The 21,150-nt window shown below is 53.4% G+C and overlaps 1 protein-coding gene and 1 long non-coding RNA gene across 22 annotated transcripts in view; one reads left to right on the top strand and one right to left on the bottom strand.

Annotated features, from left to right (window-relative positions):
- Positions 1-20,771, top strand: part of DNM1 (dynamin 1) — a 48,616-nt gene extending 27,845 nt beyond the window's left edge. For 2 of the 20 annotated variants that reach the window (XM_053560961.1, XM_053560971.1), the window contains exons 11-23: positions 1,177-1,263; positions 4,877-4,947; positions 5,141-5,192; positions 5,399-5,410; positions 8,032-8,145; positions 11,839-11,948; positions 12,930-13,041; positions 13,475-13,486; positions 13,860-14,030; positions 15,443-15,684; positions 16,061-16,276; positions 18,730-18,766; positions 20,214-20,348. In XM_053560961.1, the coding sequence (XP_053416936.1) occupies positions 1,177-1,263; positions 4,877-4,947; positions 5,141-5,192; positions 5,399-5,410; positions 8,032-8,145; positions 11,839-11,948; positions 12,930-13,041; positions 13,475-13,486; positions 13,860-14,030; positions 15,443-15,684; positions 16,061-16,276; positions 18,730-18,751 (1,221 nt within the window). In that variant the 3' untranslated portion in view covers positions 18,752-18,766; positions 20,214-20,348. Of the gene's footprint in view, positions 1-1,176; positions 1,264-4,876; positions 4,948-5,140; positions 5,193-5,398; positions 5,411-8,031; positions 8,146-11,838; positions 11,949-12,929; positions 13,042-13,474; positions 13,487-13,859; positions 14,031-15,442; positions 15,685-16,060; positions 16,277-18,145; positions 18,148-18,729; positions 18,767-19,607 lie in introns of all 20 variants that reach the window. The other 18 variants (XM_053560870.1, XM_053560879.1, XM_053560909.1 and 15 more) reach the window with 15 other exon arrangements.
- On the bottom strand, positions 14,037-15,618 carry LOC128565278 (uncharacterized). 2 transcript variants are annotated; one of them, XR_008374237.1, is made up of 3 exons: positions 15,479-15,618; positions 15,155-15,267; positions 14,037-14,467 (listed from the first exon to the last, which is right to left on the bottom strand). It is a non-coding gene; the product is annotated as an uncharacterized LOC128565278 (long non-coding RNA). The 2 variants fall into 2 exon arrangements; XR_008374236.1 differs by lacking the exon at positions 14,037-14,467 and having other exon boundaries at positions 15,031-15,267.
- Positions 20,772-21,150: the final 379 nt, after the last annotated feature.

The following is a 21,150-nucleotide window of genomic DNA, read 5'->3' as shown; positions in this document are numbered from 1 at the left end:
ATGTCAGAAGCTCAGTGAGTCTCCCTCCCCAAGGAAGAGCTGTTCATGAGCCAGGGGGACAAGGACCCTGTGCTCATTCACCCTGGCAAGGAGAGCAAAGACATCCATCCTTCATTCATTCCCTCATTCCTTCAACATGCCCTCTTCGAATATTGGCAGTGTGCCTGGCCCTGCCCTGGTCCCTGCCTTTGGGGCAGTTACATCTCAGATGGTTTGGGGGTTGGGGGGCCAGAAAAGCTGCTAACTTGGCTTTTAGGCAGGATCTTGGGGCAGGCTGATGACACGATTCACAGGCAGAGGGGGAAGGGTTTGAAGCAATGGGTACCCATGAAGGAATGGGGTAGCGGCAGCTTGGCCAAACAGCTCAGAGCCAGACAGATGTGGCTGGTGATGATGGTGCCAGACAGGGGCATGGAAAGGGAGGCAGAGCTGGGTGGATTCTACCAAGAGGGCCAGGCCCAGCCAGGCCCCGCGGGGTGCTGCTCATGCTGCTGGGCCCCCCTCCGCATGCCCCCCCATCCCTCGCATGATTGTGCCTGTGGCTCCTGCCTGTTCTTTGGTGCGACTGCTGGTTTTCCTCTGATACCCCACCCCGATCCTAGCTCTGACAAGGAGCACTGTCTGTCCCCAGCCTAACTCATGAGGCCAACTGGCACCTTGGGCCCTGCCTTCCCTCCACCCCCATTCCTCCTGGATAGGAATCTGGATGCTGTTCCCAGCCTGATTCCCATCTGGCTGTCCCTCCAAGCTTTTTAGAAAGGCAGTGGGTAGCCCTGAGGGTCAGTGAAAGCCTTGGAAACGACAAGGCCTGGCCAAACAGGTCCGCTCCCAAGATGGCTGCTGTGGAGATGGCGCAGCAGGGTGGGCTGGCGCCACAAGGCAGGCTGGCCCCGCGGTGTTTCTCCCACCAGGAGCTCCCCTTTCCCCTGACATTGCTCAGGTAGGCCAGCGAGGAGGGTCTGGAATGCCATTTGGAACCCACACTTGGGGGAAAGGGGAGACCGAGGCTTGGTGCCATCAGCTTCCTGTGACCCCAGGCTCTTCCCCGCACCGTGGGTATTCTGTGTGCGCCTCCCACCTCCCACCCCCCGCCCCGGCTCCCTGGGCTCTGGTGGGCTTGGGTGCTGCTGCCCATGCCCCCGCGTACCTGGCTCTCTGCCCTCCGCCCTTCCCCAGCTCCAGCAGTACCCGCGGCTGCGGGAGGAGATGGAGCGCATTGTGACTACCCACATCCGGGAGCGCGAGGGGCGCACCAAGGAGCAGGTGAGCCGCGGCCCCGCCACCTTCCCCCTCCTATTTCATCTGGTCAGTCTCAGTCTTCCTCTCTCTCATACTGACTCTGCTTCTCTCTCTTTTTTATCCTGGTAAAATACACATGACATAAAATGCACCATTTCAGCCATGTTTAAGCAAACAATGGCATTGGGTACGTTCACACTGCTGCACAACCATCATCACCATCACCATCACCACCATCCATCCACAGAACTCTTTTTGCCAAACTGAAACTCTTTCCCCACAAGACAATAATTCCCTGTTCCCTGCTTCCCCATCCCCTGACACCCACCGCTCTACTTTCTGTCTCTGTGAATTGGACTTTTTCTAGGTATCTCATGTAAATGGAATCATTTGTCACTTAGCATAATGTCTTCAAGGTTCATCTGTGTTGTAGCATGTGTCAGAATCTCTTTCTTTTTTAAGACTTGAATAATACTCCATTATAGGTATAAACCACATTTTGCTTGTGCATTTGGGTTATTTCCATTTGGGGGCTATTGTAAACAATGCTGTTATGAAGATAGGTGTACAAATATCTGTTCATGTCCCTGCTTTCAATTTTGGGGGGTGTATACCTAGAAGTGGCAGTGCTGGGCCATGTGGTGATTCTATGCTTAATTTTTTGAGGAACTGCCATACTATTTTCCACAATGGCTGCTCCATGTTGCATTCCCATCGTCTGCTTCTCTGGCTTTCTTAACTTTCGGACAGTCTATCCTTCTGGTCATCTCTCTTTGGCCTCTGTTGATTTGCTATTTCTGTAGGTCACCTTCCTAGCCACATCCCCTTATGTCATTCATTCAGTCACAGTCACTGCACGCTGCCTCTGAGCCTCAAGAAGCAGAGATGTTATAAATGTCTTAACACAGTAACTAGGAAAATGCCGTGAAGGCTATGTGAACCAGTTTGATGAAAATATTTTAAATTGTATATAAAACTAGCACATGGTACCCCATGATTGCATTAATGTACACAGCTATGCTTTAATAAAAAAAAAGAAGCAGCAGCAGAGATGCACTGTGACACTCATGAAGCTCAAAGCCAAAGTCCTCTTTCCTCTGCCATCACCTCTGTCTGTACCCACCTGTGGCTCCCATTTTCCAGGCCCCGTTCTGACATATTCCTTCTCCCCAATGATGCTGTCGCTATTCATTTACATTTTGGGAAATGTCATATTTTTAAATACTTACTGATTGCTTTTTAATTGCAAACATTCATCAATATAGAAGTGATTATATTGCAAGGAGGGAAGTGCCCCTCCTCCATTCACTCTTCATCACCCCTGAAAATAAATAAGCACTATGTTTTTTTGTTTTTGTTTTGTGGTTTTTGGCCAAGGCTGGGTTTGAACCCACCACCTCCAGCATATAGAACTGGTGCCCTATCCCTTTGAGCCACAGGAGCCGCCCAAGCACTATGTTTTTGAGACAGAGTCTCAATAAGCACTATTTTTGGCTCGGCGCCTGTGGCTCAAGCAGCTGAGGCGCCAGCCACATACACCAAGCTGGCGGGTTCGAATCCAGCCTGGGCCTGCCAAACAATAATGACGGCTGCAACCCAAAAGTAGCCAGGCATTGTGACAGGCACTCATTGGAAGACGTAGATAGGAGAATCGCTTGAGTCCAGGAGTTGGAGGTTGCTGTGAGCTCTGATGCGACAGCACTCTACCCAGGGTGACAGCTTGAGGTTCTGTCTCAAAAAAAAAAAAAAAAAAATTCAATAAGCGCTATTTTAAATATTAAAATAACAGTTTGGTGTGTCATCTTCAAGGTATTTTCCTAGGCATGCACATATACACACACACTCACAGATTCCACCTTTATCTTAAAGAACCATAATCTTGCAGTGTCGTGCCTTTTTTCTCTAAAGATAACAGTGGCAGGGAACATCTGTTGAGTACCTATTACCTGTCAGACACATCTCCTTATATGTCTTCACCAGTCACTGTGAAGCAGAAATGCTTTGTCTGTGGAATTTGAGGCTCTCTGGGGACAGGCTCCAGGCTCACAAGGAGCAGCGAGGTTAGGTATGGACCTAGCGATCTTTGTCCCATCTGGAAAGTCATTCTCCTAATGGCTCAATTATGAATCCCTTCACACTTAATAATTTGCAAGGAGGGGTCTTCCCAAGGCAGAAATAGAAATTGTCTTTACTCTTTTAAGGAGCTACAGAGTATTTTCTTGTTTATAGGATATAATAACCTATTTCACCCTCTGATGGCTAATGGCTTGTTCCCAATTTTTTTCTTTTTTTTTTGTGGAGACAGTCTCACTTTACCGCCCTCGGTAGAGTGCCGTGGCGTCACACAGCTCACAGCAACCTCTAACTCCTGGGTTTAGGCGATTCTCTTGCCTCAGCCTCCCAAATAGCTGGGACTACAGGCGCCTGCCACAAAGCCTGGCTATTTTTTTGTTGTAGTTTGGCAGCGGCTGGGTTTGAACCCGCCACCCTCAGTATATGGGGCTGGTGCCCTCCTCACTGAGCCACAGGTGCCACCCGCTTGTTCCCAATTTTTCTCTTTTACAAACCATACTACATTAACCCTCAGGTACATATATCTTTGCTTACTTGATGAGTTTATCTGTGAGATACAATTCTAGAAGTGATTATGTGCATTTTGGTGGTGTTAAATATTGCCAAGTTGCCCTCCAAGAAGGTGATACTAATTTACACTTCCACTGCCTAGATAGGAGAGCCTCTCTCCATGTAGTTGTGTCAAACTTGTCATTATCAGTGTTTATTATTAAATTTATAGATCCAAAAGGGTCTCACTGTTTTAACTTACATTGTTTTATTAACAAGGGTGAGCATTTTTTACATATCCATATTGGTGCGTGCATTTCTTCCATGGATTACCCCATTCAAATTCTTTGTTTTTTCTTTTGGTAGAGACAGAGTCTTACTCTATCGCTATGGGTGGAGTACTATGGCGTCACACTGCTCACAGCAACTTCCAACTCCTGGGCTTAGGCAATTCTCTTGCCTCAGCCTCTCGAGTAGCTGGGATTACAGGTGCCCTCCACAACGCCCAGCTATTTTTTTGTTGCAGTTCAGCCAGGCCCGGGTTTGAACCCTCCACCCTCAGTATAGGGGGCCGGCACCCTACCCACTGAGCCACAGGTGCCACCCATTCATCTTCTTTGACTATTTTGATTTGTGTGTCTCTCATCTTTCACTTACTGGTTGTAGGGACTCTACTTAGTACAGATACTCACCTTCTGTTTGTGGTGCAAGTATTTTTCTCCCAGCTTGTCTTGCATATGTAAACTTTGTGCTATCTTTTTTGGGGGGTGGGAGGCAGAGTCTCACTCAGTCACCCTGGGATTGAGTGCCATAGCATCATAGCTCAGGGCAACCTCAAACTCTTGGGCTCAAGTGATTCTCTTGCCTCAGCCTCCCAAGTAGTTGGGACTACGGGCACCTGCCACGATGCCCGGCTATTTTTAGAGACAGGGTTTCCACTCTTGCTCAGGCTGGTCTCGAACTCTTGAGCTCAAGCAATCCACCCACCTCGGCCTCCCAGAGTGCCAGGATTGCAGGTGTGAGCCACCATGCCTGGTCCTTTGTGCTATGCCCACTGACCTCTGTAATCTTACAGGTCATGCTTCTTATCGATATTGAGCTGGCTTATATGAACACTAACCATGAGGACTTCATAGGCTTTGCCAAGTGAGTGTTCCCTGGGCAGAGAAGGAAGATGACACCTCCTCTGTGTGTGGGGTGTGTATGTGTGTGTGTATCCCAGGCCTCCTAGGTTAACCCTCTGGGTCCTATGCCCACTTAACAATGGCAATGGTCAGTGGAGCTGGGCCTCTGAAGAAAAGTTCTGAGATTCTGAGACTCCTCCCCTCTCTGCCATTAGTGCTCAGCAGAGGAGCAACCAGATGAACAAGAAGAAGGCTTCAGGGAACCAGGTGAGTGGGCCCTAGTACCCCAGCCCGAGGGATGGAGGGTGTCAGAAGGACGTCAAACTCTGAGAGCACCCTCCCCTGAGGGGAAGGGTCCCACGGGAGCCAGGGAGCCTGTCAGCTGCCAGCCACAAGCCTCCCACTCTGCCTCAGTAACCCTCTCTCCTCTCTCCCCGATGCTTCTCGTGGTTGCTATGGTTACCTCTTTGCAGGATGAGATTCTGGTGAGTACCAGGCCTGGGGATCTTGCCTTGTGTAGTGAGGGGGAGGAAGGGGCCTTTGGTAGTGGGGATCTGCCGGGGGCAAGAGGGAGCCATTTGGCTCAAGCTGCTGGAACACACCTGCCTTCGGGCCAGAGGCAGGCTTGGACCCACCCACTTGTCCATCAGTGCGGGTGAGCCAGCCACCGACTTCAGACAGAGCAGACAAGGTGGGGCTGTGTGGGTGGAAAGGCCTGGCACAGGCCCAGCACCAAGTAGGTGCTTCTTAAACATCCATTGGATGCACGCATGTGAGAGAGACGTGTTTTGAAGAAGCTGACACCCATCACCACCAGAGAGCTGAGTAAAAAGATGAATGAAAGGTTAAGAGACAAATCACTCCTCACCTGGCTGCCTGCTATCTGTCCTTCAGATATCTGTGGAAGCGCACTTGGTCAGAAGCCCTCCCTCACCCCAGTTGTACACATGAGCCCAAAGGGCCTCAGCTTCTCTTTCCCTAGGTTGCAGAGGCCTTAGTTTCTTTGTAAGACTCTAGGTCAGTGATTTTCAACCTTTTGTGTCTCATAGCACACTTGAACCTATAGTTCAACTTTTGTAGCACACTTAAATTATGTTGTTCAAAAAAAAAAAAGTAGGCCAGGAGTGGTGGCTCACACCTGTAATCTTAGCACTCTGGGAGGCTGAGGCGGGTGAATTGCCTGAGCTCATGAGTTTGAGACCAGCCTGAGCCAGAAGGAGACCCCGTCTCTAAAAATAGCCAGGCATTGTGGCGGGCACCTATAATCCCAGCTACTTGGGAGGCTGAAGCTAGAGAATCACTTGAGCCCAGGAATCTCAGGTTGCTGTGAGCTATGATGTTACGGCACTCTACCAGAAGCAACAAAGTGAGACTGTCTCAAAAAATAATAATTTAATTAAGGATCTTTAAAATTTTTTTGTGGCATACTTAAGATCCTCTTGGTGTGCCTTGGTGTTGGTTTAATGTCTGTTTCCCTCTAGGCCCCTATGGGGAAGCCTGAGTCTGCTGTGTTTAACATTAGATCATCAGGCTCAAGCCCAGTGCCTGGTGCACAGGAGGTGCTCAGCAGAATGGAGGAAGGAAGGAATGTAATACCATAGGGTAGCTCAGCCAACACTCACTGGTGTCTATGCTCTGCTGGCCCTGGACAGGACTCAGGCCTTGGTCTGCTGACCTTTGTCAGCTAAGGCCCCTGAGAGTCCCAGGCAGGGTGGGGGTTGGGGAGCAAGAGGTCCCTGGTGCAGGGTTCCAGAGGGGCTGGGGGTGACCAAGGGGAGGACAAGGCTGCTAGTCAGGGCAGGGATTAGGTGGCAAGATCTGCTGGTCAGATTCCGGGACCCAGAGTGGATTCAATTCCAAAGATGGTGACAAGACACTGAGGGATCCTCACATGACAGGATGGGGTAGGAGAGGGACAGTCCTGTTACCTGGTGAAGGCAGCCATGGTCTCCCCTCAGCTTAGCTGCAGCTTGGTTTCTCAGCAAAGTTCTTGGGGAAGCCAGAGTGGGGTAAGGCAGGATCTAGAAGCCAGCCTGGTGCCAGAGGGCTTTGCTGCCAGTCCCAGGCCTCCTTGGGTCTTTTCTGGATGCTCGGAGAAGCCAGGGAGGTGAGGAAAAGAGCAGAAACAGCTCCACTATCCTCTCAGTCAGAATCACCACCAGGGCTCAGCTGGTGACCATGCTTTTGGAGCAGAAGCCATAGGCCGTGTTGTGTGGCCATGGCTCAGGACAGTCCTGGGACAGCTGCTTCCTGCCATGGAAAGGGACTTTTGCTTGTTAGTCAGCTTTCTCCAGGAGGAAGGGGCCTGGGCATTCATAGCTCAGCTCTGTCTCCTGCCTGGGGGCCTGAGGCCAAAGACACTTAGAACCATATTAGTGCAGTGTTCATTTATCCAGGCCACAATTATTAATTTATCACTTACTGTCTTCTGGACACTCTGCAAGGAACATACTGGTGACCAAAAGGGTATTTAGCAAAGGAGGCTGCATCAACAGAGACTCTCTCCCCCATCCCATATACACAGAGAGAAATTAATTTAAAATCATAATCATTGTGACAGAAGACAACTTAGCAGGGCGTTAAAGATTATTATGGAGATCTTGGTTTATATTGGAGGCCAGGGAGAGCCTGCCTAAGAGTGGGAATTCTGAGCTGATACTCAAAGGACGAGTAGGCATTTGCAAGGCATAAAGGAAGGAGAAGCCTTTCTAAGGAGAGGCAACAGCAGCATAAGAAAAGTTCCTGAGGTTGGAAATAAGTCTTAGATAAGATTTTAAGCTTAAAAGACATTTAGAGTTGTTTCCTGCAATCAGCCACATAAGCTTTTCTTGCATACTTTTGGCAATCCCTTACCAAGGCCATCAGTCTCTTACTTGGACAGCTCTGTCAGAAAGCTCTTTACCCTGAGCTGAACTCTGCCTCCCTCTGTCCTCTTGTGGGTCACATCAGGGCAGGTCTGGCCCCCACCATGCCTGACCTGCCAGGCGTCCAAGTGTTGGAGGAGCAGTGGGCTTTTGAATGCCTCTCTTTGCCTATTCAATCCCTTCCCCCCCCACCACCGGAAACTTGGCCCCTGCCCACTGACCCCCTGTCCCTCCCCCTCTAGGTCATCCGGAAGGGTTGGCTGACCATCAACAATATTGGCATCATGAAGGGGGGCTCCAAGGAGTACTGGTTTGTGCTGACTGCTGAGAATCTGTCCTGGTACAAGGATGATGAGGTGAGCAGAGGCCACTGGTTGCCATGGGACTGGTGATCAGAGTTATCATGGGTTTAGAATGGACCAGACCATGCAAAGGGGGCTTTAAAAAAAGTCCCATCAAAGCCCCATGGGTGGAGGTGAGATGCAAAACTCAGAGGCAAGCAATCCTGGGGCCTCAGGTGGGGGCAGGGAGGTGCCCTTTTACCCAGGTTGGAAGGAGGAGGTGGCTTGGCACAACTGGGGAGCTTGAGGTTGAACGCTCTAGAGAGGGTGGGCAGGGGCCCTGGGTGCCCCTCCCTGACCCTGCGGCCCAGCGGCCTTCCTGTTTTCCTGCTTCAGGGCGTGCCGCCTCCTCCGTGGCCCCCACAGGCCCATGACACACACAAGTCCAGCTGCCAGACACCCGGTTAACCCCTGCGCCCCAGTCCTCTAGACCCCTGCAGTCCAAGGGAAATACCCAGAGTGGCATTAGGCCTGGTGACAAGCAGTGATGGGGCTCTGCAGAACCACTGTTTGAAACCCCTGCCTGCCCACTAGGACACACACAAGCCTCCTGCCACCTCCCTCCCCTTTTGCTGGTCTCCTTTAAGAATGAGTCTATTTGGCTTCCACATCTGGATTCCAGAGGTGACCAGAGAGAATGGGGAGGGCTGGGGGTGGGCTTGTGGTAATGAACACCAGCTGGCCAAGGAGTGGGGGAAAGGACCCACTTCTTCCTGAGAGGTCTGTTGGAGGCTAGGGCACTCTCCACAGGGGAGTTGGGCTCTGGATGGGGGCCTGTGATTTTGGTCTCAAAACCCTTTCCTAGGTCCCTGTCTCCTTCAAGTCTGCCCTGGGCAGGGGCCCCACCTCCCCACCTTGGGCAGGGCCCTCTGTCGTCATTGGCGGGGGCGCCAAGCCATCTGGACCTCATTACCCCAATGCTGGCCTCTCCCTGAGCATGGGGGCCCCTAGAAGGGATGGAGTGTGAGGTAGCATGGGGTGCAGGGGGCTTTGCTTCCTGCTCTGTCACCCTGGCAGGCTCCCCGGATGCCCCCATGAGTCTGACACCTCTATGTTGAGACTCCTTACACAGGGTTGGGAGGGGTGACTTGGAGCTGAGGACTCAAGACTGGCTACCCTGGGGGAAGAGGAGAGTGTAACTCAGAGGGGTCCCCTGTCTGAATCTAGGCGTGTGGGTCTTTTTTGTGATTTTTGTGTACATGTGAGTTTAGCTGTGCGTGAAAACCAGCTCTGAATAATATATGTGGGGTGTGGGCAGTGGGTGCTCTGAGGTGGGGTGTGTACGCTGTAAGTGTGTGTGGCTTGTAGATCTTATATGTGGGATTTTGTAGAAGAATGTGGGGTCTGCATTTGCATTTGGGGACGGAATGTGTGTGTTCGAGGTGTGCTCGGGTATAAGTAGGGGTGGGGGCGGGGGAAGGGGAAGGGGAAGGATGTGCATGTGAGATAGTGTAGAATATGCGTGTGGATTTGGGATGTAAGGGTGGGGGAGGAGTGTTCCACTGCAGGGCTGTGTGTGCCTCTGTGTGCATGCGCTTGTGATGTGCGTGTGTGTTTGGGGCATGGATGTGAGAGATTTAAGGTTTAGGGGTGCTCGTGTGTGTGTCTGGCATCTGGGGTGTGTGTCGAGGTGTGTGTATGTTGAGCGTGAGTGGATTTTTGCACTAGGACTGCTGGGTACATGGAGATGGTCCAGGCTTGGGGAGAGTGCTCTCTCCCTCCTCCACCCAGCCACCAGCCCTTGGGTTTTGGGGGTGATGGAGGCACTCTGGGAACACAGGCAGCTGCCCACTTCCCCAGTCCCAGGTGGCCCCCCACCTTCTCTGACTTTCTCTGACACCCTCCCCTCATCACCACTTGCACAGCAGGGTGGTACCCCATCCCTCTGTGCTTCCCCCCAGCCTGCACTGTGCCACCCAAGCTTCCTGCCCCAGCTCCAGGCTCCTGTTCCGGGATGGTGGGCAGGGTCGATCGGGTTCTCCGGTTCTCCAGCGGCGACGCTGAGGGTCTAGCCCAGCCCAGCCTAACCAATGTGCAGACTACTGTACAATCTGGGAGTCCTGAACAGATAGTCTAAACACTGGGTAGACGGAGTGGAGGTGTCCTCTGGTCCATCCATGCTGCAGTGTCTGTCCATCCGGTGGGAGAGTCAGCCCCATCCCCTGGAGATCCAAGGACCCCACAGCCCCGGCGTCCCCCAGCCCCAGCCCAGCCAGCCCGTGGTCCCCTCTGTGCTCCTAACTCCCCTTCTGCCTCCTTTGACGTGGCAGGGGTGAGTGGGAGCTGGGGCCGGGAAGGAGGGGCCTGGGGAGGGGGCTGGCCAGCAGGAAGGGGGGAGGAGGCCGCTCCTACCTAGTGTCCAACCCCGAAGCACAGGGCGGTGGCGGTGGCGGCAGGGCCTCCCTTGAACGGTTCCAGATGTTCCCTGGCCGAATGTGCAACTTCCTTCTCTCCTCCCCCAGCCGCCCTCTGGGGCTCCGGGCCACCCGCCTGGCATAAAGGGGGCTTTATGTGGCTGCATGGGCCAGGCGAGTGGGGGGAATGGAGAGGAGTGGGCAGGATGACGTGAGGACCAGGGAGCAAGGCCCCCTGAAATCCAGCCCCCCACCTGAGATCCCCAGCGGGACTCATGCCCCAGCCCTCTGAGTCCCTGAGAGCCATACAGACCCTGGCTCCGGCATAGATCCTATGATGTTGGGTGGGCAAGTGTGCCAGCTGGCAGAAACCCCTCCCACTCCTGGAGGTATCCCCATCCTAGGATACCTCCTCCCCCATTCCTGAAGCCCTCCCTGAGACAGAGCAGCCTGCAGACACATGTCAGCCCACACGGAGCATACTCACATTTGCACATGTGCCTAGCACCCCCCACGCCTGTGCACAGGTACACATAACTCCTCACAGACAGCTCTAGGTAAACCAGACATGGACTGTATAGCCCATTGCACAAACATGCAGGTGAGGATGTGACCTTGTAGGCATCATAGTTGCCACACATCTACAAAGTGTGCACACATCCCCATTGATATGCGGACATGTTCTGACACAGTCAGCTCACGCTTCTCCCCAGACACACGGGTGCACACACATCACAGACACATGAACACACAAACACAATGGTGATAGGATATGTCCTCAGGGCAGGTGAGCATGTGTTGTCAGAAACACACAACCATACAAGTTGTACACACAGACACACCATCTCCAGACTTGTGCTGTGTGCCTGATTGCTAACACATGGGTGGCCTTTTGAAGCCGCCGAGGCTGATGGCCCCCCCTTTCTGGTCTCTGCAGTCAGGAAATGAAGTCAGAGGCAGCCAGGCTGGGGGCTAGAGGGGCCCAAGTGCGCAGTCCCTGCCTGAGGCCAGCCTGGCTTGTATCCAGGAATTGTTCTGAGAGGGATTATGGGAGCCACACTAAGCCTCACCACCCTTCACCAGCTCCTTGGGCTCTAGCACATGCATCGGTGCCATGTGGCGGGACGGGCTTGAATGCCACTGGGGGCCAGTGGTACCCTGAACACCTAGGTCTCTATGGTCAGGTTTTTATGAGGGAGCACCCATGTAGTGGCAGGGGGCTGATGCCCAGGAGCCCTGGGCCACTCTGGGTTTCTCCAGCCCCATGCTCACATCAGCATGGAGCGCTCTGAGGGAGTAAGGTGAGGCAGAGAACAGAGTCAATCTCACTCATCTTTCCTACATCCACCCACAGGAGAAAGAGAAGAAATACATGCTGTCTGTAGACAACCTCAAGCTGCGGGACGTGGAGAAGGGCTTCATGTCGAGCAAGCACATCTTTGCCCTCTTTAACACGGAGCAGAGGTGCCTGCTGAAACCCTAGGCCCCACTGAGTAGAAACTGGGTACACAGCTCCAGGGAAGACAGGGATCTGTCCCAAGCCTACAGCAAGCCACCATTTGACAGATATTTACTGAGTTCTACTCTATGCTGGACATCATGTCAAGATCTCCCCTCCCTCTGAACTCCTTCCCTGCCCACCTGCCTGCCTGCCTTCCTTCCCTCCCACAGTCACAATCTGCCCTGCCAGGCACTGGGGACAAAGCAGAGAGACTTGGTCCCCTTCTGTTGCTCAGTGTCCTGTGAAACCAGTCACCTCTCAAAGCTGACTCTAGTGTGCTGTCTCCTACTTGAGGGTCCAATATAGCTGCCATCGGGAGAGACCTCAGAGAGTAAGGGAGGAGGCTGATAGGAGTCTGGACCAGAGCGCAGAGTTATACTGTCTTATAGAGGTCTCTCTCTTTTTTTTTTTTTGTAGAGACAGAGTCTCACTGTACCGCCCTGGGGTAGAGTGCCGTGGCATCACACGGCTCACAGCAACCTCTAACTCTTGGGCTTATGCAATTCTCTTGCCTCAGCTTCCCGAGCAGCTGGGACTACAGGCGCCCGCCACAACGCCTGGCTATTTTTTTTGTTGTTGTTGCAGTTTGGCCGGGGCTGGGTTTGAACCCGCCACCCTCCGCATATGGGGCCGGCGCCCTACTCACTGAGCCACAGGCGCCGCCCTATAGAGGTCTCTTTTAATGAGGGTTCAGTCCCTTTCTTTCACTGAATCCTCACAATGCCCCCAAGAGGCAAGAATTATTATTAACCCATTTTCCATATAAGGAAACTAAGGCTGAGAGAGAGGAAGGGTCTTGCCCAGGGTCACACAGCTGGGAAATGAAAAAGCCAAGACTGGATCCCAGGCATGATGATACCAAAGTAAAGTCCATGCATGGCTTTGGTCCCCAAAGAGGGTGAGGCTTTGCCCCATCTCCCCTCATTGCCTCCTCCATCTTGCAGGAATGTCTACAAGGATTATCGGCAGCTGGAGCTGGCCTGTGAGACACAGGAGGAGGTGGACAGCTGGAAAGCCTCCTTCCTGAGGGCTGGCGTGTACCCAGAGCGTGTTGGGGTGAGTGGCAGGGCAGAAAGAATGGGAGGGAGCCCCAGGGCATTATCCTTGGTGATGCCAAGTCACACCGTATTTCTGAGTCCTTATTTGCCTCAAAAATAGCAAGAATCCTACCTGCTACCTGCCCTGGAGTGGGATCAGTTAAGCCCTTGCAGTCCTCCCATCTTTCCCCAAGCAGTTTTAAGTGTCCTCTTCTCTGCCACAGATGACATTTCCTCCATCCCCTTCCTATAATGATGTTTCTTGTGACACCTTCTCTTTTCATTCACTTGGTGATGTCAGAGTTGCCTTAGAGTTAGGGTGCAGCGTCTCAGGTTCACTCAATCCCTCCCTTTTTCCTCTCTGTGTGTCTGCTTCGGCTGTGCTCCCTGGTGGCGGCGGTGGTGGCAACACTGGTATGGTGGCCTCTGTGGCTCTGGTGTGGGCCTCCCAGGACAAGGAGAAAGTGAGTGTGCCCCTCTCTTGCCTCCTGCTAGGCATCTCTAGCCTAACACCAGCTCTGGCCAGGTCTTCAAGCAAGGGACCTTAGAGATGTCCTTTTCAAATTTCTGGATTGGGAAACTCAGACAAATTCTGGCAATGAAGTCAGAGCTAAGACAAGGCTAAATGAGAGGAGCCTGGGGTCCTGAGAGGCTCGGGGATGAGCAGAGAACTGAGAACCTAGTCCGGAGCTTGTGGGAAGCTGGGTGTCTGTGTGTGCCAGCCAGTTGCTTCTCTCTGTGCCTTAGCAGTGTTCCAGGTATCCTTGAGATCCTGAGGGTGCCTGGAGACTGGTGCATGGCTTGGCCACCCTGATGCCCTTCTGTTCCTGATGGCAGGCCAGCGAGACTGAGGAGAATGGCTCAGACAACTTTATGCACTCCATGGACCCGCAGTTGGAGCGGCAGGTGGAAACCATCCGAAACCTGGTAGACTCATACATGGCCATTGTCAACAAGACGGTGCGGGATCTCATGCCCAAGACCATCATGCATCTCATGATCAACAATGTATGTGAACCACCACATGGGGGCGGGGTGCTCCTGTGGGATCAGGAAGGCAGGCAGCCAGGTTGGCCTGGGGGAGATGCTGGCCAGCCCCATGGGATTAGGTCCAGAGAGGGAGGCATAGTCCCAGCCTCAGAGCTGTCTAATAGAAATGCAGTGTAGGCTTAGTCTATAATTTTATATTTTCCAGTAGTCATGTTAAAAGAAGAAACTAAAACAATTTTAATAATTATATTTTAAATCTAATATATCCCAAATACTATCTTTTCAATATGTAACCAATCTAAAAATTATTTAACCCAATATATCTGAAATATTATCTTTTCAACATTTAACAAAATCAACAAGATATTATACATACTTTTTTATCCTACATTTTCCAAATGCAATTCAGACATTACATTTTCATTAGAATTTCTTCATTTGAATTTAGATTTCACCTACAGTTGAAAAGTAGATTCATATACCCAAATATTTCCAGACATTCAAACTGTTTTCCAAGAGGGGCCAGGGATCTATATCTTTTGAGAACTCCAAACCATGCTTTGGAATACCTTTACAGCACCAGCACAACCTGTGGTTTAGTGAAAAAGCATGGTTCCAGGGAAGTAGAACTGGGTTTGAACCTGGCTTTGCCACAAATTCTCTGTGTGACTTTGAGCGAATGAAGTACCCTCTCTCCACATTTGTTTATATGAGCCTGTTTCCATATATGTATAATATATGGATAATACTAGAGTTGAGGATTATGTGCATAAAAAGTGTGTAGAAACACAGTGCCTGACACCTAGTGGGTGCTCAACATATATTTAAATAAAAATAAATGATACTCAGATCTAGGCTTTCTAAAAGTCTCAGCATCTCTCCATGAACGTCCCAGAGCCTGGGCAGGGCCAAGTAACACCTGGGGAAGAATACTTGCCCATCCCTGCACACATACTCATATATCACCTGGTCCAGACACACGTTCACAGCTGTTACTTTCATTTCTCAAGGGCTCAGACCATTTCAAACTGTCATCTTATTTTGGTTCAGGGGTGCATGCAAGGCCTTGGAAAGGGTATAATTACCCCAATTTACAGATGAGGGCGGGGCTGGGGGCGGGGCTTAATACCGGCGACAACCACCTGGAGGCGCTCAAAATGCTGATTAGACAGGTGTCCTGGTGGCATGACAGTTCCTGAGTCTCCTCCAGGGTCATCTTAGGTGACTTTTCCTCTCTAGACCTCAGTGTCCCCATCTGAGAAAAGGGCAGTGTGCGGGGGGAATCTCTAAGTTTAGGTGGTGACGGAGCCATGTCTGAAACTCCAGATCTCATGCTCCCAGTCCAGCGCATGGTCCCAGCAGGGCCAAGCGGGGCGGAGAGTGTAGCAAGGCCTCAAGTCCCCGCCCCCTCCCTTCTTCACCGCCCTCAGACCAAGGATTTCATCTTCTCCGAGCTGCTGGCCAACCTGTACTCGTGCGGGGACCAGAACACACTGATGGAAGAGTCAGCTGAGCAGGCACAGCGGCGCGACGAGATGCTGCGCATGTACCACGCTCTGAAGGAGGCGCTTGGCATCATCGGCGACATCAACACGACCACCGTCAGCACGCCCATGCCCCCGCCTGTGGACGACTCCTGGCTGCAGGTGCAGAGCGTACCGGCCGGACGCAGGTACCAGGGCCGGCCCCCACGGCCCCAAAGCCCCCCAGCCCGGGGCCCGCGGGAGGAGTACCGGGACCGGGCAGTGGCGCGCCCGTGTCACCCGGGCGGCTCCCACCTGGAGCGAGGGGCGGGGTTTAGAGAGGAAGGGGTGGGGCTTTTGCGGGGCGGGGCTTGCCGTGGAGCGCTGGCTGCGGGGCCGGGTGAAGCTGTAAGGTTGGCGCCGCTGGGGGCGGGGCTTAATACCGGCGACAACCACCTAGGGGCGCAGCGGGGAGGGGCTTGCCTGCATGGGCGTGCCCGGCACCGGGCTGGGGACGGGGCCTCAGGCTGGGGCGGAGCTGCTCATCTTTCTCCTTTGCTTGTGCCCGGTTCCTTGTCGCCGCAGGTCGCCCACGTCCAGCCCCACGCCGCAGCGCCGAGCCCCCGCCGTGCCCCCAGCCCGGCCCGGGTCGCGGGGCCCTGCTCCTGGGCCTCCGCCTGCTGGGTCCGCCCTGGGGGGGGCACCCCCCGTGCCCTCCAGGCCGGGGGCTTCCCCTGACCCCTTCGGTCCTCCCCCCCAGGTGCCCTCGCGCCCTAATCGCGCCCCGCCCGGGGTCCCCAGGTGAGTAGGGACCGATTGCGGCGGGAGAGGCCGCCGGGCGGCGGGCGTGGCTGAGAGAGGGTGGGGCCGGATTCTAGAGCACCGGATTTGACCACCAGAACCGGCCCTCTCCATCCCAGGCACTCTGACCATGGGTGCTAGAGTCATGTGGCCGAGGGCTGGTGGAGCCTGCTCCCCAGGGAGCACTGAGTCCTGGAGATGGTCTTTTCTGGGGAGGAGGGCTGTGGGGCTCATCCCACCTGCCCTCTTCTTTCGAGCACTTGCATGGCGCTTTTTAAAAACTCTTAGCGTCCACACACTGCATTCCTCCTCCTCCTCCTCTCTGCTTCTCGGTCTCCTCCATTCTCCATTCTGTCTTTAATTCCTTTCCCAACCCCTGGGGAGCCTACCTGGGGTCTCAGGGCCTGCAGCCAGATCCTCCCTGGATGTGTGGATTTCATTCAGTTACACTTAGGGCTACCCTGATGTAACTAACCCTACTTCCCAGTCCAGACTCTTGAGCTGTCCTAGAGAGTGTCCAGACACTGGCCTGTAGGAAGAGGCCAGGCTATAACTGTGTGACCTATAAGATGTGTGATGTGTGTGTGGGCGTGCACACGGGTGTGAAAGTGTAAGAATGGCACCCAGGCTTGGGACAGGACAGAGAGTAGCTGGGGAAAAAGTCTGGGAGCCACAGAGCCACTTTTTTCCTTCTCCCTGCCCCTGGCCCTACCTGGGCTGGACCATTGTGATGGGGATTGGAGCCAGGGCAGGAGCAAGTGAAGGCTGCCTCCATTCCCAGAGATTCCCAGGGAAAAGGCTTCTATTTCATTCTTTGGCTTTATCCTTTTGATCCATGACCTTCTTTCAAGGAAGGTTACTCTGTTATCTAACTCAAGGAAGCTTACTCTGTTATCTAACTCATTCTGTCCTGTTTCCACTGGCCATGGATCTCTGAGGAAGAACACATCAGAACAAGAGCATCTGTTTATGTTTCCAGATGGCTGGAGGGTAGGGCTGTGACTCTAGCCTCCATAAACCAAAACCAATCAGGCATGAGGCTTGCTCTATGGTGATCTGATGACCAAAGCAGCTGAGTAAAGGCAGGCAGCATGGTATTGGGCAAGAGTGTTGACTGAGAGTCTAAAGATGCTGGTTCACCCAGGGCATTTAGGCAATTTATTTTTCTTCCTAGGGTTTCACTTTCCCTTCTGCCAAATAACATTCTGTCTTTCTCCAGGGTTGGTGTGGGATTCAAGGGAGACAGTGGCAATAGGGATGCTGTGTTAACTGCAAATGTGGCTAGAGAAGCACTCTGCTAACTGCTAATGTGATTTAGACTCTTAAGGATATTATTCAACATGCCCAAGTCTATGGTGAGGTATGACATATGAGAACTGTAAGATCTGGTACCTGCTCTAACTTCAGTCTTGCTAACACGTGGAAAACATTTTTTTTTTCCTTAGACAGTCTTACTATGTTGCCCTCGGTAGAGTGCTGTGGTATCACAGCTCACAGCAACCTCAAACTCTTGGGCTTAAGCAATTCTCTTGCCTCAGCCTCCCAAGTAGCTGGGACTAAAGGCACCTGCCCCAATGTCCAGGTATTTTTTTTTTTTTTCTTTTTTGTTTGGCAGGCCCGAGCTGGGTTCAAACCCACCAACCCCCATGCAAGTGGCTGGCGCCCTAACCACTGAGCTATGGGCGCCAAGCCGTACATGTGGGAAATATTTAGCAAGTCATGGCCCTGCCTTAGGGAAGAGACCAGTCTTGAGAAGCTTCTTCAGGGCTCCCTGTCTTCAGTGAGTTCTAGGATGTGATTGAGATAAGGCTCAGGTGGATAGGACTTGGGAGGGCATGTGGGTAGTGGGCTGCAGTGAGGGCAAAAGAGTAGTGTAGGCCTGTACTGAGGAGAGCCGCTGGCCAGAGCAGAGTGTAAATGGAATGGGGAAGAGTTCCGTGGGTAGAGTGGGGCAGCTTTTAAATTCCGCAGAAGAGTTTGACTTGTTGGGGCTCAATGCTGCAGGCAGTAGAGAGTCATGGAAGGCTCTGGGGCAGAGAAATGACAACTGGACCCTAGTAAGCAAGGGCTGTCTCTCTGAAGCAGCACGTGTGGTCCTCTGAGCACACCAGCCACGAGTGTGCAGGGAGCTGGTGCAAATGCCTCTGTGTGCGGGAGAGCTTCTGTGTTGTGACTCAGCCCACATGTGTGCTTCAGTGTGCCGAGTGGCTGCATGCCCCAGATCCGTGCTGCACGTGCCAGCCAGTGAGGGTGCGGGGCACTGGGAGGTGCAAGGGAGGAAGGTGTACGTGTGTTGTTTGTGGGCATGTGTGTTAGTGTATGCATGCGGGGCCATGTGGCCTCACAGCATGTGTGTGCACGCCCAGGCGTATGTGTGTGTGCGTGTCCCCCACCCCCAGGCCTGCCCCACCCGTGCGTGTGAACTGCCATGTTGATTTCGTGCTGTCTTTCAGAATCACTATCAGTGACCCCTGAGGAGTGTCAGCCATGGTAGGTACATGCCTCTCTGCCTGCTGCATGAATGGTGTGTCTGCCCCGCTGCACCAGCTCCACACTGGGGGTCACAGCCGGACCTCAGAGCCAGGCTCCCGCCCCTCCCTTCTGCAGCTCCAGATTTCCTCTTCTCTCTGTCCTCATGCCAACTGGCTCTCTCCTCCCTTCCCAGTGAGCCTTGGGACTCAGTGCCACTACCCAAGGCCTCCATGGCTGAGCCTAGGGGCTCTTGGGACAGGCTCCACACCCCAGCTGCCAGGCATAGGTGCTCTCTGGGCTGTCAGAGAGGGCAGGGAACTTGTGGTTTATGGATGGGGCAGGACTCAGAAGCAGCCAGAGGCCTTTGACCTTCATCCCAGGCATGTTGCACTGGTTGCCCAGTCAGAGCCATGCTGCTGGGGCAGGGACACAGCTCCAGACCTGGGTGCTCTGGTACAGCAGGGGACACAGTCAGGGTCTTGCCCCTTCAGTCAGCCTGGCCATCAAGCAGTGACTGGGGGCAGAGGCTCTGGTTGAGGATTTCTGAAAGCCTGGGAGGATAGTCCTGTTCACACTGTCAGCTCATGCCACAGCTCACAGGTGAGGCAGGAACACACAGCCCCCCTTCCCTACCTCATCAGTGTCACACGTGAGCATATGTGACAGCATGTGTGACTGAAGGTGGTGTCTTTGGCCCCAGTTGAAGCACCATAGCCAGGCCTCGAGCTTACCCACCTTGGCCTGTTACTCTTCAGGCTGATCCATACTTTTCAGCAAGGGGACAACAGTGTCTGCTGGCCTGTGAACCCAGCCGCCACTCTTCTCTGGCCACTGACTCTCACTCTTCTGCTTTTCCCAGCAGGAAGGGCCCAGCCTCACCTACGCGACCTGCAGTCCCCCGACCAGCTGAGGCTCCCCTCTTAGACTTATAAGCCTGTGGCCACTGGCATCCGGCTGCCTGCCCTCCCTTCCTCCCCCAGGGTCTTGTCAGAGGGCCCCTAGGTTTTCTTACTGCCGAGAGGGGCCTCCAGCCATCTCTATTAGCTTCACACTCCTGGTTCAAGCAGTGTTCTTTCTCCATTGGGCCTGGTGGCTGTGTGGGCCTCCCTAAAGGTAGAGGTGGCCCTGGGCCAGTGGGTTGGAAGACAGGGTGACCAGAGAAGAGGGAAAGCCCAAGGGGGTTGAGCATGAGTGTGGAACCATGGGTGCACTACCTGAGTGATGTATGAGAGGCTAGTGTGTGTGGTGGGGACCCCTTCCCAGATATCTATGAAGCTCTGGGCCACATGACTCCTGTGCCTCCCTCCATCTTCCTCTTCCTCCCTTTTCCAGTCTGGCCCCTCATCTTTCCCCCATCCCCTCCCTCTGCTGCCTGGCAGCAGTGCTGGGTAGCTGTGCTTGCCTTACCAGCTCTCTCCTTGCTTTCTCTCCTGTTTTCTCTCTTTGCTTTCTCTCCAACTGCCAGCCGATCGGGTCAGGCAAGTCCATCCCGTCCTGAGAGCCCCAGGCCCCCCTTCGAACTCTAACCAGATCCCTCCTCTTCCTCGGAGACCTCCCTTTCCAAGCCTGCCTGGACGGCTGTTCTGTGACTTACCCAGCCCCAAAGCCACCCCCTTCATCTGTAACTTAGTCTGTTGTAGTGGTGAGCTGACACATCCAGGTGTGATGCTGGTGAAAACTTGTGCCCCTCTGTGGTATCGCTCCTGCTGGTCTATAAATATCTATAAATATTCATATATATATACATATATATGGCTGACAGCCTCACCTCTAGTGCTGGCAATCAATCACCATGCTGTCCTTGTGGAGTCTCATGGCCCAACTATCAGGGAACGCTGTCCCCTGACATCCTGGCTTCAAAGTGTGCCACCTCCAGTGAACCTTCCTGTCATGTCTGGCCCCTGGACTGCCAGCCCTCCCGCCCCTTCCCTGGAAGCATGGGGGTGCTGTCCAGGCAGCCGTGTGGTCTGATGCTACCAGTCTTGCTGTCTCTCAGCTGAGAATAAAACCCACTTCTGGATGACGGGAACATTGTGTCTTCTGCTGGTTTGTGTCTTCTCTGGAGCTCAGTGGGAGGTGAAGGTTTAAACATCAGGATAAAGGGATGGGGAAGGGCCCAGCCATTGCTACAGTACTGTCCAGAGTGGTAAAGAGGCCACATCCTTCCAGGGCCTCCTTGGAAAGCACCTGGAGTTAGCTCATCTCCATTCTGTGAACCTCACTCTGGCCACTAGGGAGCAGGACCATGAGTTCAGGGAGAATGAGCACACAGGGCTAAGACTGGTTCCCCCAGAGGGAAGAACAGGCCACCAGGCCCACACAGGCCAGGGGGATGGGAGAATGGAATGGAAGCTGCCTGGACTAGAAGTCAGCACCCCAGGGCACCCTGCTGTCCCTCCCAC

This window comes from Nycticebus coucang, chromosome 2 (genome assembly GCF_027406575.1).
Source record: "Nycticebus coucang isolate mNycCou1 chromosome 2, mNycCou1.pri, whole genome shotgun sequence".
Classification (NCBI taxonomy): Eukaryota; Metazoa; Chordata; class Mammalia; order Primates; family Lorisidae; genus Nycticebus; species Nycticebus coucang.
Note: the sequence above shows the minus strand (reverse complement) of the source record. Positions and strands in the feature narration are given on the sequence as shown.